Source organism: Rutilus rutilus (genome assembly GCF_951802725.1).
Source record: "Rutilus rutilus genome assembly, chromosome: 22".
NCBI classification, from domain to species: domain Eukaryota; kingdom Metazoa; phylum Chordata; class Actinopteri; order Cypriniformes; family Leuciscidae; genus Rutilus; species Rutilus rutilus.
In genome coordinates, this window is record NC_140227.1 from 31,703,088 (window position 1) to 31,718,087 (window position 15,000).

Consider the following 15,000-nt stretch of genomic DNA (forward strand, 5'->3'; position numbering starts at 1 on the left):
ACCCAAAAGAAAATTTAAACTAAAATACATACAATTCAATAAATTAATAAAAAAATATTACTAGTATATCAATGATATTACACACTGATCAACATTAAAAATGTTGCAAAATAAGTTTTAGAATATAAACTATTTTTGTTTATTACTTTGCATAGTTACATTTGTGAAAAACTGAAAAATAATATTATTTATATATAAATATTTAATTCATATTAAAAGATTATTAACTAAATAAATATTTTACTTTTTGCACAAAATGTGTAAATATTTTCAAAATGATGATTCCTCTGATAAAAATAAAAAAATATGCAAATTTCCGACAAAAAAACAACAAATGATTACTGCAATACATCTAGACGCTCATGGAGTGTTATATCGCCCAGCCCTCGAACTCAGTTCTCTAAAAGCATCCAACAGTTCTTTAAACAAATGTTTACAGCTTTAAACACTACGACTGATTTGAGTTCAGGCAATGGCAATGATATACAGAGAGACACATTAATTGGTACTTGAAATAAACCTTGCAACTTTGCAGGTCGACCCTCTTTGGAACCGAGGTCTAGCAGATCTAGACGATCTAGAAGTATCTATCATCAGCCGACCTCTGCATCTAGTCGTTCTCTTGGATTTCTAACGATGACATTGCATCGACAGCCAAATCGCTTGATTGAGACTTGATAGAAGTGTGCAAGGCGCTTTTTCTAGACGGGATCGTGGTCTGCCGAGGTCTCGATGCTCTCTTTATCAAAAGCGTAGGCACAAATCACTAGCCAAATTTACTCGGATTGGCGCTCTCATCAGGTTTGGGTTGGGGGGGAGGGGCTATGAATAGTTAAGTAGCAGTGGGAGGAGCCTCAGCGAAGGGGGCGTGGCTGCTCGTGCCCCGGTCATAGCAGGCGCTCAAAAGTGTGGGATTTGCTAGATGCCTCGTGAAATCGTAAAGGATCGTGACTCTCTGAATCAAACGATGAAACCTGAAACGTTTTGACCAGGTCAGTCGTTAAAAATGAAATCCCAAAGAACATTGGAGAAAACATCAGATCAGAAAACAACAAAACATCCCCCCCTCCAACCCCACAAAATCAACACAAACAAATCAACAGGAAATCAAGCAGACAGAGAGAGAAGAGAACAATATAACAGGGAAACAGCAATGACAGTGTTATTGATCAATCCGGTTCAGCGGTGCTCAGATCACAGCTAGCTGTACCTGCTCCGGCGCCGGCGACTGTAGCGGTGGCAGTCGTACGCGTAGTGGCCCTTCTCGCCGCACTCGTAGCAACGGTCGCTAGGGTCGAAGGGCCGGCGGGTCGGCGGACGATCGTATCGGGAACGCCGTGGCATTCCGGTGGACAGTTCCACGCGCGTTCGAGAGCCACAGATCACCCTGAAACAAATCAATCAATCAATCAATCAATTCACGTTTATTTGTGTAGCGCTTTTATACACATCATTTCAAAGCAGCTTTACAGAAAATGCATGAGTCCACATCACAATTTACAGTGATCTGATATCAGAGGAAACTGTCTAAGTTATGTATTTCAGAAATGTACATTTACAAAATCACAGTTAGCGAAAAAAGTGTTCATTTAAATAAAGTAATAATTTTTTGCAGAATCAATGAGTTTATTGAAGTATTGAATACTTGCTTGTTAACAAATGATTAGGACAATTTAGCATCAAAACCACAATCAGCAATCAATCAAACTTTACTTATAAAGCACTTTAAAAACAACCAAAGTGCTATACAGGAAAATAAATAAAAGACATGAAATATATACTTTATACTAAACGAAGAAAAAGTGATGCATCTGCCGTGAAATAAAAAATGTTGTTAATAAAAATAAAATAAAGGTTAACTGAAGCAAAATAGAAACTCAAACTAAAGTGTTCCTTTAGTTTAACTTGATGTACTAAAATAATTAAAACTTAGACCTGCACAATTAATCAATTGATAGCCCGCGATCTTGACACACATACTTATCTCTCTTACACTCTCTTATTCTAAAACTACAGCGATTCGACTCTCTGTTAAACCTTTGATGAGTTCGATCACAGCGAACATTCAGATCTGAGTTCTGAGCCAGAGAGAGCCGTTGTCATGTGTAGATATGAAACAGCTTCACTAACAGTGTTTTTAAACACACAGATTTATTATTTCTGTCTTACAATCATTCAGATTATCACAGAAGTTCTGGATAAAGGTTTATAGCTCAGATATAAACACTGATGTCTACGCTAGAGATCAAAATAGAGCGAATCACTTTTTGAAGCTTGACGCTTCAGATAAAGATTGCATCAGTTACATCGTTACACCAGTAGGTGGCGACAAGTGACTGTTATAAATATATTTGTCACTGAATAATTCATTCAAGAGATTCGATCAAAAACACTGATTCATCCAGTAATGAAACAAGCTAAGTCTTTATGAGTGAGTCTTTGAATCATTCATTCAAGAGATTCGTTCAAAAAAACTGATTCATCCAGTAAAGAAACAAGTGAAGTCTTTATGAGTGAGTCTTTGAATCATTAATTCAAGAGATTCGTTCAAAAAAACTGATTCATCCAGTAATGAAACAAGTGAAGTCTTTATGAGTGAGTCTTTGAATCATTCACTCAAGAGATTCGTTCAAAAACACTGATTCATCCAGTAATGAAACAAGTGAAGTCTTTATGAGTGAGTCATTGAATCATTCACTCAAGAGATGTGTTCAAAAACACTGATTCATCCAGTAATGAAACAAGTGAAGTCTTTATGAGTGAGTCATTGAATCATTCATTCAAGAGATTCGTTCAAAAACACTGATTCATCCAGTAATGAAACAAGTGAAGTCTTTATGAGTGAGTCATTGAATCATTCATTCAAGAGATTCAATCAAAAACACTGATTCATCCAGTAATGAAACAAGTGAAGTCTTTTAGAGTGAGTCATTGAATCATTCACTCAAGAGATTCAATCAAAAACGCTGATTCATCCAGTAAAGAAACAAGTGGTCTTTTCGAGTGAGTCATTGAATCATTCATTCAAGAGATTCAATCAAAAACGCTGATTCATCCAGTAAAGAAACAAGTGAATGCTGCTTCCGAAATCGCATACTTCCCTACTATATATTATGTGACAAAAGAAGTCTGACTGAATTTACAGTCCTCATAAGAGAGTAGGCAAAAAGTACCAAATGAATGACCTACTAGGCTACTTCCGGCAAGATTCTGAAGTGTGCATACGATGGACACTTTACTATCCCATGAGCCCACGGGAGAGGATTTATGAATGGCAACTGACGCTGGTCACATGATAATGACAACATGACGACAATAGTACATCCGGATTACATTCATACCACACACACTCATACTACTGTATATAGAACGCACCTTTTTAGCAGTCGTGAATCACTTATTCAAAATAAGTACCTACTCAAGAGAGTACGCGATTTGGGACGCAGCCGGTGTCTTTACGAGTGAGTCATTGAATCGTGACTCCGCCCACTCACTTGCCATCGAGGCCACGCACAGCATCCTCAGCATCTCTGGGATCCTCAAACTCCACGAAGGCGAATCCCGGAGGATTGCGAGCGATCCACACGGTCCTCAGCGGCCCGTAATAACCGAACGCCCGCTCCAGCTCACCCTTACCTGCCCCGGTGCCCAGGTTACCCACGTACACCTTCGTTTCTGAAAGAGAGAAGGACATTTAACACCTGGCATCTGTCACTCAGGGAATGAGATAAAGAAATGACCACGGTTTTACCACGGTTTAACTCTGTGACACAAGAGACTAATGTTCAATAAACAGAATTCTGCAGCTAAAAGGGGAAAGTCTTGAACTCAAACCACAATTCACAACACAAACAGGATTTCAATAATATATTATATTATATATAACACTAATAATGTATTTTTTATAATATGCATGGTGAAATACAGGAGACAAACTCAGTTTTGACATTTCAAATAAGCATATATTGAGCAGTGTTATTTATAAACTATTATAGTATTTATTATTATTTTTGAATTAGCTTTTATTTTTATATTTTCAGTTAAGTTTTAGTAATTTTGTTAAGCGCTTTTGTCTTTTTATTATATTATATTTCTATTTAGCTTTAATTTATTTATTTTAGTCTTAGTAATTTTAGCACTTCAGTAAGTTTTTCATATTATATTTGATTTCGTTTCAGCTTAATTTAAATTAAAGAAAATTAATTGTAATAGTTTTAGTCAACAAAATCAACTTCACAGACTTTGCACTTTAATGAAAATTTAAACGTCACACTTACTGTTTCAATTAAACGGTTTTAGCATCTACATCTACACACTTAAATGATCGTTTCAAATCTGAAATACAGAGCAAACTTTAATAAAAACATAACACAGAAATATAACGACACATGAATGAACATCTTCACGTTAACCTATAACCCAACAAACTCACAAGTATGAATCAAAATAATGTTGTGATTATTACAATTACTAGTTTTATTATTAATTATCATGATTACTATTATTATTAATCAGTGTTCGCGAGGGCGCCATTACAGTTAGCAGCTCGTGCTAAAACACAACACATCTTTTCAATAACCAGACATATTTAATACATGATATGAAGCATTCTGCCTCCAGCCTGGTTTTATTCGTGAATTATTCATGAATTATAACACTCACCACCCGCGTGTCGCCCGTATCGGGACATAACGTGAAATAGGGAAATCCTGACAGCAACAAACAACAGCCTGTCAAACGACGACTCGCCTGCGCATGCGCAAACTCACGCAGCCCCCGCGAAAGAACTACATTTCCTATGATTCTCGTGCCTGACCCCGCCAACCAATCACACGCTCGTTTGCGACAGTGACGTCACGCGCACACAGCGTTCACACACGCCAAACTTCAGGGAAGATGAAGTCGCTGATTAAGTTGATTAACGCTGATTAAGTGATTCGTTGTTCGCAGAGATGCTGCAGTGGAGGGACAGGAGTCCTCAGCAGTGGCAGGAGTTTGTTAATCAGGAGGTTTGTGTAACAGCTCACGATCAGCAGAGCTTCGAGGGACGCGTGTTCACGGTGGACCCCGTTTCTGCCAGGTAAACATCAGAGAATAATAACTACAAAACAATTATGAATTTATTATGACCCGAATATGATTTTTTGTTTGTTTGTTTGATTCCTGGTTACGCTAGTTAATAAAAACACAGCTGTTCAATGTTAGTTCATGTTAGCTCAGTGCTATCCTATTTATAGTCCAGGCGTTTTAGGAAAAAAGGGTGAACAAATTGCAACAGAATCAAACTCAACTGATTTTGTATCCTCCATATGTCCTAAGTAAGGAAAAAAAAGCCCCGAAGAATCCCATTAGGGGAAAGTTCCGAAAAAGACCCAAATATATCCTATTCATACGCCTATTCATTATTTTTCTCACATGAATAGGGTAAATAATTTTACCTTTAGATATCACCATGAAAATTACTGAGTTGATTACTTATATCAAGACAAACAAAAAATGTATTACAAGTTTTTTTAAATTGTTTGTTAACATGGACAAACGGTGCATAATCTAATACAGATGTGCTAATTTGCATAAATACCACAACAGATCTAAACATTGGGTATAGCCAGGTGAAAATATCTTGTTGAATCTTGTTGACAAATAACAGTAAAATATTTAATATTAAGGTCTGAATGAACCCATTTAGGCTACACATGAACATTAATACATAGAGGCAGGAAGAAGTACTTTAAACCAGCCTTTATTAATTTTTAAGAGACTGGGTTTGGGGCTGGGTCTGTGGGACTGTTTCTGGGGGACGAGTCTGAGGCAAGAACAGGAGACAATGGTAAGGAGAATGCAGAAGACAAAAGGTAAATAAAATAAAAAGTAAATCCCCAGAAACAGTCCCATGGACCCAGCCCCAAACCCCATCTCGGCAATAATAGTCAATAAAGGCTGGTTTAAAGTACTTCTTCCTGCCTCTATGTATTAATGCTCATGGGTAGCCTAAATGGGTTCCATTCAGACCTTAATATTAAGTATTTTACTGTTATTTGTCAACAAGATTCAACAAGACATTTTCACCTGGCTAGACCCAATGTTTAGATCTGTTGTGGTATTTATGCAAATTAGCACATCTGTAATTAGATTATGCACCGTTTGTCCATGTTAACAAACTATTTTAAAAAAACTTGTAATACATTTTTTGTTTGTCTTGATATAAGTAATCAGCTCAGTAATTTTCATGGTGATATCTAAAGGTTAATGTTTTTACCCCATTCATGTGAGAAAAATAATGAATAGGCGTATGAATAGGATATATTTGGGTCTTTTTCGGAACTTTCCCCTAATGGGATTCTTCGGGGCTTTTTTTTCCTTACTCAGGACATATTGAGGATACAAAATCAGTTGAGTTTGATTCTGTTGCAATTTGTTCACGGTTGACCCCCATTTTGGCTTAAAACGCCTGGACTATAAAGTATTAAAGTAAAGTACAGTCCTATTAAATAATTGTAATAATCCATTATTTATCGTCTTTAATACATCGGCCAAATTTTCTTATGGGCCGATAACGATAACAGTAAAATGAACATATATACCGATATGGTGGCCGATATATCATGCATCCCTAATAAAAATGCAAGCCCTAAAAATACAATGCATTAAAATCGGTTAATGCAATGCATATTTTATTCAATTAGCACAACTCAACAAGCTTTTCATTTGTTTAAAATACATTTGTCATTATTTTACCTCCATAGAATTATTAGATTTCGGAAACGGCATTTGATTCATCGATTTTTCGATTAATCGTTTTTTTTTAAATGTGGCCGATTCAAAATGGATGAAAGACCATGAATCGATTTTTTTTTTCATATATTTATTTCTCCATCACCCAAAAGCCAGTATTAGTGTTCCTCCACGGCTCACAGGCTTCATGTTACAGCTTATGCTGCGAGATTTAATGTGTGTTTTATCTTAAACATAAAATAACCTGATCCTGTTTGATCAAGGCGTGCGACTGTTCTGACTTTTCCCAATTTTCAGCATCAGTTTTTCATCTCGCATCAAAATCCTGTCTATTCAGTGTATGCACTTGAAATATAGAGTTGGGTTCTGTTTTAATGTACCTAAAATAATAAGAGTTTAATATACAGGTTTGTGGCTCTTAATTTCTTTTTATTAATTAACCACTTGTAAACTTATGTTCAGTGTTCTTTTTTTAATAAATATAGGATTTGTATTAAATCTATATTCATTGAGTCGAATCGAAATCCGAATCGGAATCGAATTGAGAGCTTGCGAATCAAATTGCAACATCTGAATCAATACTGATCGTTTATGCAGTGAATATTTTTTTAAGTAGTACAAGCTTTTTATTAGGGATGTACGATATATCGGCCACTATATCGGTATCGGCCGATATATGTTCATTTTTACCGTTATCGTTATCGGCCTGATAAGAAAATTTGGCTGATATATTAAAGCTGATAAATACTGTATTATTTCCTTCAGCTGAGACGCTTCAGATGCGCACTGTTCAACATGATGGTTATGAGTTGCTTGAAATATGATTGGAATCACTTCAAAAAGGAAAATACAGTAAAGTGCAAAAAGTCTATCATATCGGCTACATAAAATGATCATGAGAACATTATGATTGTGTGTTTGGGACATAGATTTTAATGATGAGACTTTTGTATTTGTAATCAGGCTCTCAAAAATTATATAAAAACTTGGATTTAGATTTATCGGCCAATATATCGGTTATCGGCTTTCAAATATAAAGAATTATTGGTATCGGTCAATTTTCATATCGGTGCTTTTTATATTTTACCTCCATAGAAGTATTGGAGTCGATTACTTGATTCGATTAGTTGATTCAATTTCAGACACAGCATTTGATTCAAACGAATCATTTGCTTTTCGAATCAAAGTGTGAATCATCTCCTATCGTGTTGGTTTGTTGATTGCAGTGTTGTGCTGGTGAGTTTCCCAGAGACGAAGCGTCCGTCGGTGAAAGTGGTTCTGGGTCACGCGGTGACAGACGTTCAGATCCTCGGGAGCGGAACGAAGGAGTCGGAGAGTCGGATGAAGAGCGTGTTCCTGCCGGACAGAACGCAGGTCCTCAGCGCTGACGAACTGAAGTCTCGGAGGGAGAATCTGCGCGTGTGGCTGGAGAAGAACCGAGTCCCGGTGACCGAAGACGGGGACGTTCTCCGTGTGGCGAGTGTGTTGACCATCAGCGCCCCCTACAGCACTGGAGACTGCAACTGCGCCAACGAGATCATCCTGGCCAGAGTTCAGAGTCTGGTCGAGAGCGTCCCTGGAGAACAACACACTTCACTCGCCTCAATCTGACTCTCTATGTCTGAGAGTGTTCGTTAAGATGAGATGTTAATGCATGATGTTCAGGGTGGAGAGAATCAAACAGCATTTCTCTGTTACATTATGTAAATATTTACGTTTTTGATTCTTCATGTAACATTCAAAGTTCCTGTATGTTTGCTCATGTTATAATAAATGTTTCAAAGGCAGAAATATAACTCTTCCCACATTTTCTTTTGTGTGCGTGTCCAATCAAAATCTTAAAGGGGTCATATAATGGTAAATGCACTTTTACAAGTTGGTTGTACTGAAATGTGTGTTGGCAGTGCCTGTACACAACTATCATATAATGATAAAAATCCATCCAGTGTTTTTTTTTAATCTTCTTATGTTTCCCATCTCAAATCAAGCCGTCTTACCGTGTGACGTCACAAGATCACACGCCCCTCCCACAATTGTTGATTGACAGCAGCGTTTCAACACAGACCCGCCCCCGCTCGTGAGCAAGCTGTCAATCATAGTCCGCCATTGTTGATACGCTGGAGCACTGTCTATGAGCAGAATGGCGTCTCAGCGAGTGTGGTGTTCTTGGGTGTAATAAGGAACACAGTCATGTTGATGTTCATAAATCCGAACCGCTGAAGACGCAGTGGCTGAGTGTGTTTTCGAAGGGAATATTCCCCACGATCAATGCTTTCATGTTTGCGCGAATCATTTCTCACACCAGACTGCTTTACAAACGAGGGTCAGTATAAAGCTGGTTTTGCTAAGAAGCTGCTCCTGAAAAAAGGATCTGTACCAACTATTGGTGTTCCTGCTGCACCTCCAGAAGAAGAAGTGAGTGTAACGTTTTATTAACCTTCATATTAATATTTATATTAATCTTTGCAAACCGCTTGCTGCACGCTTCACGATGAATGCGGCTGTTTACACTCAGGGTACATTACGGCATGTTTTCTATGTACCACGTTCTCAATATAATTCATAATCCCACGTTTATAATGAACAACACGTTATGGTTATTGTGTTACTGTGTTAAACGGTGTCCGCACAGAACAGAGGGGCGGGGTCAGCAAAGCTCATTAGCATTTAAAGACACATGCACTTAAACACGTGCAGAAAACAGCTGATTCTGACCAGGTAAAATGAGTGTTTTCTTACAATACTAATGAGAATTTTTAATTAAAGTATATTACAAACTTTTCATTTAGACCCTAAAGAATCATAATAACTTGTACAAAAATGGCATTATATGACCCCTTTAACTCATCTTTCTCTTGATAGAAATACCAATTGTGTATCAGAAATAGGGGCATTTTTGTAACTTGATGTGTAAAAGCAGATACACAGTCAAACCCACATTTACTCAGACACCTTCAACATTTCTCACATTATCAGTTTATTCGCTATAGTTTAGAAAATGGTAATTAAATATGACCAGAACTCAGTTGATATTTGACTGGTTTTGTCCATCCTTCTGTTAGACTGTCTCACACATGAATGATGTTGAATATCTGTCAGCTGTTAAATTTAACTACACAATTAGATAATACCAGTTTAGCTCAACCAATCACCAAGCAATGCTTCATTGTGTTCAGTCTGTGTGTAAAAAGAGCATTAGCAATTAAAGAAAACACACTTGCTCAGGTCAAAGTTATGAATCATTTTTGGTCCCAAATTGTCACTGGTCACTGTATGAAGAATATTTGGGTGTAATATGTCGCAGTTTACTTTATTTTGCTCTATAGTGAACTATAGTGTCCTGCACACACTAGTAAACCAATATCAGAAATTATGTTTGGTGTCTGAATCATTAGTGGTTTGAGTGTACATCATGAGCTCAGCATCCGGAGACAGTGAAGAAGAGAGACGTTTTCATGGCTAGCGTTTGGCATACAGTGGTAGAAACACTTTTATTCCCTTGTTTTAAGGCGGCGATCGTTTTTTTTTCTTTACATACTTATTGGCAAAAACAGAAATGATTGAGAAAATAAAAGTTCTAACACATACGAGGACAATCAACGTGTGTTTCTTGAAGGTTTTCTCGAGTACCTCTTTGGTGTGCGAGGGTACCTTAAACTCCCGGTACTCGTCAAGTCAACTGGCTCTCGAACGAGTCTAGAACATCTGCAGTCCCTTTACACTCTCCGTCCACACACACACACACACACACACACACACACAGGCACCGGAAAATAATCGTGTGATCGGTCTTTATCGGGTCTGTCTCGTCTCAGACGCTCCGTGTCGTCTGTCATCCAGCAGGTTTGCTTGTTTCTCAGTCTGAGTTTGGCCAACGATTGCTCCTGAAACAAACCGAGCGATGAAATGCAAACGAACATGACAAAACAAACACAACACACAGAGTTCCCGAGAAACAGCTTGATTTCCACAATCGGCGTCTCAGAAGAGCACGTTTCAGGACACGTCTTTAGTCCTCAGATTAAGGGTTTGCGTTTTCAAGGAGAGCGGCGGTCCGTCGAGCCGACTCTCGTTTGTAGGGAGTTTTGGGATTGGCGATTTGACAGGTTTGTCCAGAGTTTGGCCAACGATTGCAGCTGAAAACAAACCGAGTGATGAAATGGAAAACGAACATGACAAAACAAAGCTACACGAAAAGACAACACACAGAGTTCCCGAGAAAATGATCTCAGCTTGATTTCCACAATCGTCGTTTTAGAAGAGCGCGTCTTTAGTCCTCGGATTAACGTCTCGGAAGAGCTCGTTTAGGACACATCTGCAGTCGTCAGATTAACTTCGCTCTATGAGGGGTTTGCCGAACATGCCAAAACAAAGCTACACAAAAAGACAACACACAGAGTTCCCGAGAAAGATGATCTCGGCTTGATTTCCACAATCGTCGTCTCAGAAGAGCACGTTTAGGGCACATCTTTAGTCCTCAGATGATGTCTCAGAAGAGCACGCGTCGCTTCATCGGTTAGTCCTCGGATTAACTTCGCTTTATGAAGGGTTCGCGTTTTCAAGGAGCGGCGGCCCGTCGCGATGCACCGACTCTCTTTTGTAGGTTTTCGGAGGGAGTTTTGGGATTGGCGATTGGGACGTGCTCTGGCGAGGCGGGACGGGCGGCCCGGCGGACCCCGGTGTCGTCGGCTCCAGGTCGAGCGGGGAGGAGGGCATGTGTTTGCGGGGTCCCAGCGGGGAGGGAGACTGTGGGATGAAGGGAGACGGCGGGAAGAAGGTTTGGTTGAGTTCGGAGCGCCGGCCCTGAGGAGGAGGCTGGAGGTGTAACGGCGAGCTGGAGAACACGTCTGGCGTTCGCACCGGCTCTCGGGGAGGAAGCGTCGGAGGACTGTCGGGCGGGTCCGTGAGCGAGTAACGGGGCGAGAACACTTTAGTGGTGGGCTGACGAGGGGGGATCGCAGGAGGACTGTCCTGGTGCTTCGACATCATCTGGAACACACACACACACACACACGGAGCGTTTGAAAAGGACAGATCTATGACCATAGACTAGGGGTGTAACAATGTATCGTGTCACAAATGCAACAATCTGTGTCAATTTGTAACAATCCAAAATGAAAATTACTGTGTGAGAAAATTTAAGTTTTCAGAGTTTCAGTGTCAGAACTACATTAAACTACTATATAATGTTGAATATAATGTATAATAATGCAATGGGGGAATATGTGTGTAAAAAGTGGCCAACATTATAGAATATACAATGCAGAATATTCTTTATTCTTAAGTTATAAAAATAAGAAGAAAATCTTCTGGCTGAAGGTTTCTAGAGTAAATAGAGCAGCACAAGCACTGTGTGTGTGTGTGTGTGTGTGTGTGTGTGTGTGTGTGTGAGAGAGTGTGTGTAAGAATGGTGAGTGTGTGTGTGTCGGGTACCTTTGAGGGCGAGGATTCGGCGGGAGCAGATTCGGGCCGGCGTCGGGGAGGGATCGGTGGAGGAACGGGAGGGTCGTCGTTTCGGAGGAAACTCATCATAGACGACACTGAAGAAGATCCTGAGAGACACACAAACACTCCAGTTACACACACACACACACACCGAGCCCTCGGGTGAGAATCATGACAGAGAGGATGCTGGGAAACACGTCACATGATAAACACCTCACATGCCACTAAAGCCATTTTTACAATGATGTCAGCACAGCTGAGCAACAGGAGCGCTGAAGCCCAGGATACAGTAGGGCTGGGAATCCAGAATCAGTCAGGAATCGGATACTCGTTATAAAGTTAAAATTATCGATTCCTCTTATCGATTCCTTTGTGAGCGTTTCAATATGACTTTATGACGCGCTGTTTTCATAGTGAAGCTCTTAAAGTGACAGGAGCCTAAAATTCCGTCTCTATAATAACACTAATATTCCGTCTCTATAACACTAATATGCCGTCTCTATAATAACACTAATATGCCGTCTCTATAACACTAATCAAACAACAGAAGACAAGAGAGAAAATTCACTCGTTCTTCACTGAATAACTTTAGTAACTATATTTGTAATGTATATATTATTTATAAAGTGCAGTGTTATTGTACATTTGTTTAGTTTCTGAACCTGAAAAACTTAAAACACTGTTTATTTCAATCGTATTTGTTGCAATTGCTCATTTTTTATTTGTTCTTTTTTAATTACTGAGTGTTTATTGTCTTTAATAATGCTTGAAACAGAATGTCTAATAAGGGGAGAACTTCCACTCCCAGTAAACGTCCGGCTTCTGAACTGGTTGCAGTTCCACTCTGGCTCCACATGAGGGCGCTCACAGGACGAGTGCAGTTCCACTCTGGCTCCACATGAGGGCGCTCACAGGACGAGTGCAGTTCCACTCTGGCTCCACATGAGGGCGCTCACAGGACGAGTGCAGGATGAATGGAGGTCTATGGCGCTATACCCCTCAAAATCCACTTTTCTCAGGATATAATTGCGTGTTATGGGCAACAACAACTCAACCTGTAAGAAATCGAAAGGACATAAGTACTCGTTCATTCAACTTCCGACCTATAACCCATGTTGAACTTGCAAAACCTACAATCAGATCTGAGATTTCTCAACGGCAATCGGGTGAAAGAGACACATTTAGCCGTCTAGCCCCATAGACTCCCATTCAGTCTGCAGTCATGGGCGATCGCCCCCAGTGGAGCTCTGGGGGAACTACAACCAACATTCGGTACAATAGGACTGAACAGGGAGTGGCCAGGCTCTCCGTAGACGGGCTCTGGCTTGAAATGTACATTAGTTCGGCTAGTTGTTCTTCTACGGTGTTTTTAAACCGCAGGCACACGTAAGTATTCTTCAGCATGTTGATTTTTGTTCATGATATTCAGATACAATTAAATGTTTTGCAATAAGAATAAATGTGAATGATATCTAAGTTTTTTTTTTACCTTATTGAAATTAGGAATCGATAAGCAGAATCTAAGTCGAAATCGTTCAAATTCAAACGATACCCAACCCTAGTAAAGCGCACTTGTTTCCACAGGATGTGATGTCACAGAGCACACACACACACACACACTACACCGTCTGCACAGACTGATGGCGTGACAGCACACGAGAGCGGTGTGATATACTAACGTGGGCCGTGTGGAAGAGTGACCGGAGCGAAAATACTGTCGCTGTCTGTCGGGAATCAGGAGGAGACACAAGAGAAGGAGACAGACCTGATCAGCTGATGCCAGAGCAGCTGCAGTACATGATGCTGCTGGTCACATGATGCTACATCACATGGTTAGTCGAAGTTGAGCTTTACTGGAGTAGTTAATGTAGATGATGCTCATAGAACAGGTAAAGGTGGAGTGTGTCGCGAGGATGCGGACAGTGTGTGTGCGGTACGTGTCAGATACTCCACATTCTGCAAGCACTTCAATTATGCAGCATAATGAACATATGAACAAGAGTTGATCATAATCAGTGACATTTCTGTGCAGTTTATCATCATCATGCCGTAGTTTCTCAGACTCCATCGTGTGTGTGTATGTACAGTATATGTATGTGTGTGTGAGTGAGAGAGAGTGTGTGTGAGAATGTGTGTGTGTGTGTGTGTGTGTGTGTGTGAGAGAGAGAGAGTGTGTGTGAGAATGTGTGTGTGTGTGTGTGTGTGTTGGGTAGGTTTAGGGGTCGTGTTATTGTGTGTGTGATGGGCAGGTTTAGGTGTTGGGTTAGTGTGTGTGTGTGATGGGCAGGTTTAGGGGTCAGGTTAGTGTGTGTGTGTGTGATGGGCAGGTTTAGGGGTCAGGTTAGTGTGTGTGTGTGTGTGTGATGGGCAGGTTTAGGGGTCAGGTTAGTGTGTGTGTGTGTGTGTGTGATGGCTAGGTTTAGGGGCCGGGTTAGTGTGTGTGTGTGTGTGTGTGTGTGTGTGTGTGTGTGTGTGTGTGTGTGTGTGTGTGTGTGTGTGTGTGCGCGCGTGCGTGTGTGTGTGAGAGTCGTACTGGAGTGGAAGGGGCTGGACGGAGCCTGTGGAGAGTCGAACACACTGCAGGCCTCAGTGGAGCTGCAGGTGGAGGAGTCAGGGGTGTGTGTGTGTGTGTGTGTGTGTGTGTGTGTGTCGTACTGGAGTGGAAGGGGCTGGACGGAGCCTGTGGAGAGTCGAACACACTGCAGGCCTCAGTGGAGCTGCAGGTGGAGGCGGGTGGAGGCGTCAGGGGGGTTCTGGGAGAGTTCGGTGCTGAAGCTGCGCTGTTCTCCGTCTCGCTGTCCGGGATGCGGCTGTAGCTGA

The 15,000-nt window shown here is 40.4% G+C and overlaps 2 protein-coding genes across 4 annotated transcripts in view; one reads left to right on the forward strand and one right to left on the reverse strand.

The window, feature by feature from the left end:
* The window catches only part of sos1 (son of sevenless homolog 1), a 64,620-nt gene that overhangs the window by 5,198 nt on the left and 44,422 nt on the right, over window positions 1-15,000 (reverse strand). Inside the window, exons 21-24 of one of the 3 annotated variants that reach the window (XM_084395106.1) lie at window positions 14,836-15,000; window positions 13,860-13,904; window positions 12,169-12,287; window positions 10,201-11,724 (exon numbers count right to left, since the gene is read on the reverse strand). The exon at window positions 14,836-15,000 is cut by the window's right edge and continues 106 nt beyond it. In XM_084395106.1, the coding sequence (XP_084251232.1) occupies window positions 11,275-11,724; window positions 12,169-12,287; window positions 13,860-13,904; window positions 14,836-15,000 (779 nt within the window). In that variant the 3' untranslated portion in view covers window positions 10,201-11,274. Of the gene's footprint in view, window positions 1-1,210; window positions 1,388-3,494; window positions 3,676-10,200; window positions 11,725-12,168; window positions 12,288-13,859; window positions 13,905-14,835 lie in introns of those variants that run through there. The other 2 variants (XM_084395107.1, XM_084395105.1) reach the window with 2 other exon arrangements.
* Window positions 4,833-8,546, forward strand: gemin6 (gem (nuclear organelle) associated protein 6). Its single transcript, XM_084395168.1, has 2 exons — window positions 4,833-5,080; window positions 7,962-8,546. Exons 1-2 carry the CDS (start codon window positions 4,953-4,955, stop codon window positions 8,344-8,346), a joined length of 513 nt encoding a protein of 170 aa, XP_084251294.1. The 5' UTR covers window positions 4,833-4,952; the 3' UTR covers window positions 8,347-8,546.

Bases quoted from the DNA above. Each gene is read 5' to 3' on its own strand.
- gemin6 (XM_084395168.1), top strand. From the start codon at position 4,953: ATGCTGCAGTGGAGGGACAGGAGTCCTCAGCAGTGGCAGGAGTTTGTT. The intron at 5,081-7,961 runs GTAAACATCAGA...TGTTGATTGCAG, and splicing joins GTGGACCCCGTTTCTGCCAG to TGTTGTGCTGGTGAGTTTCC.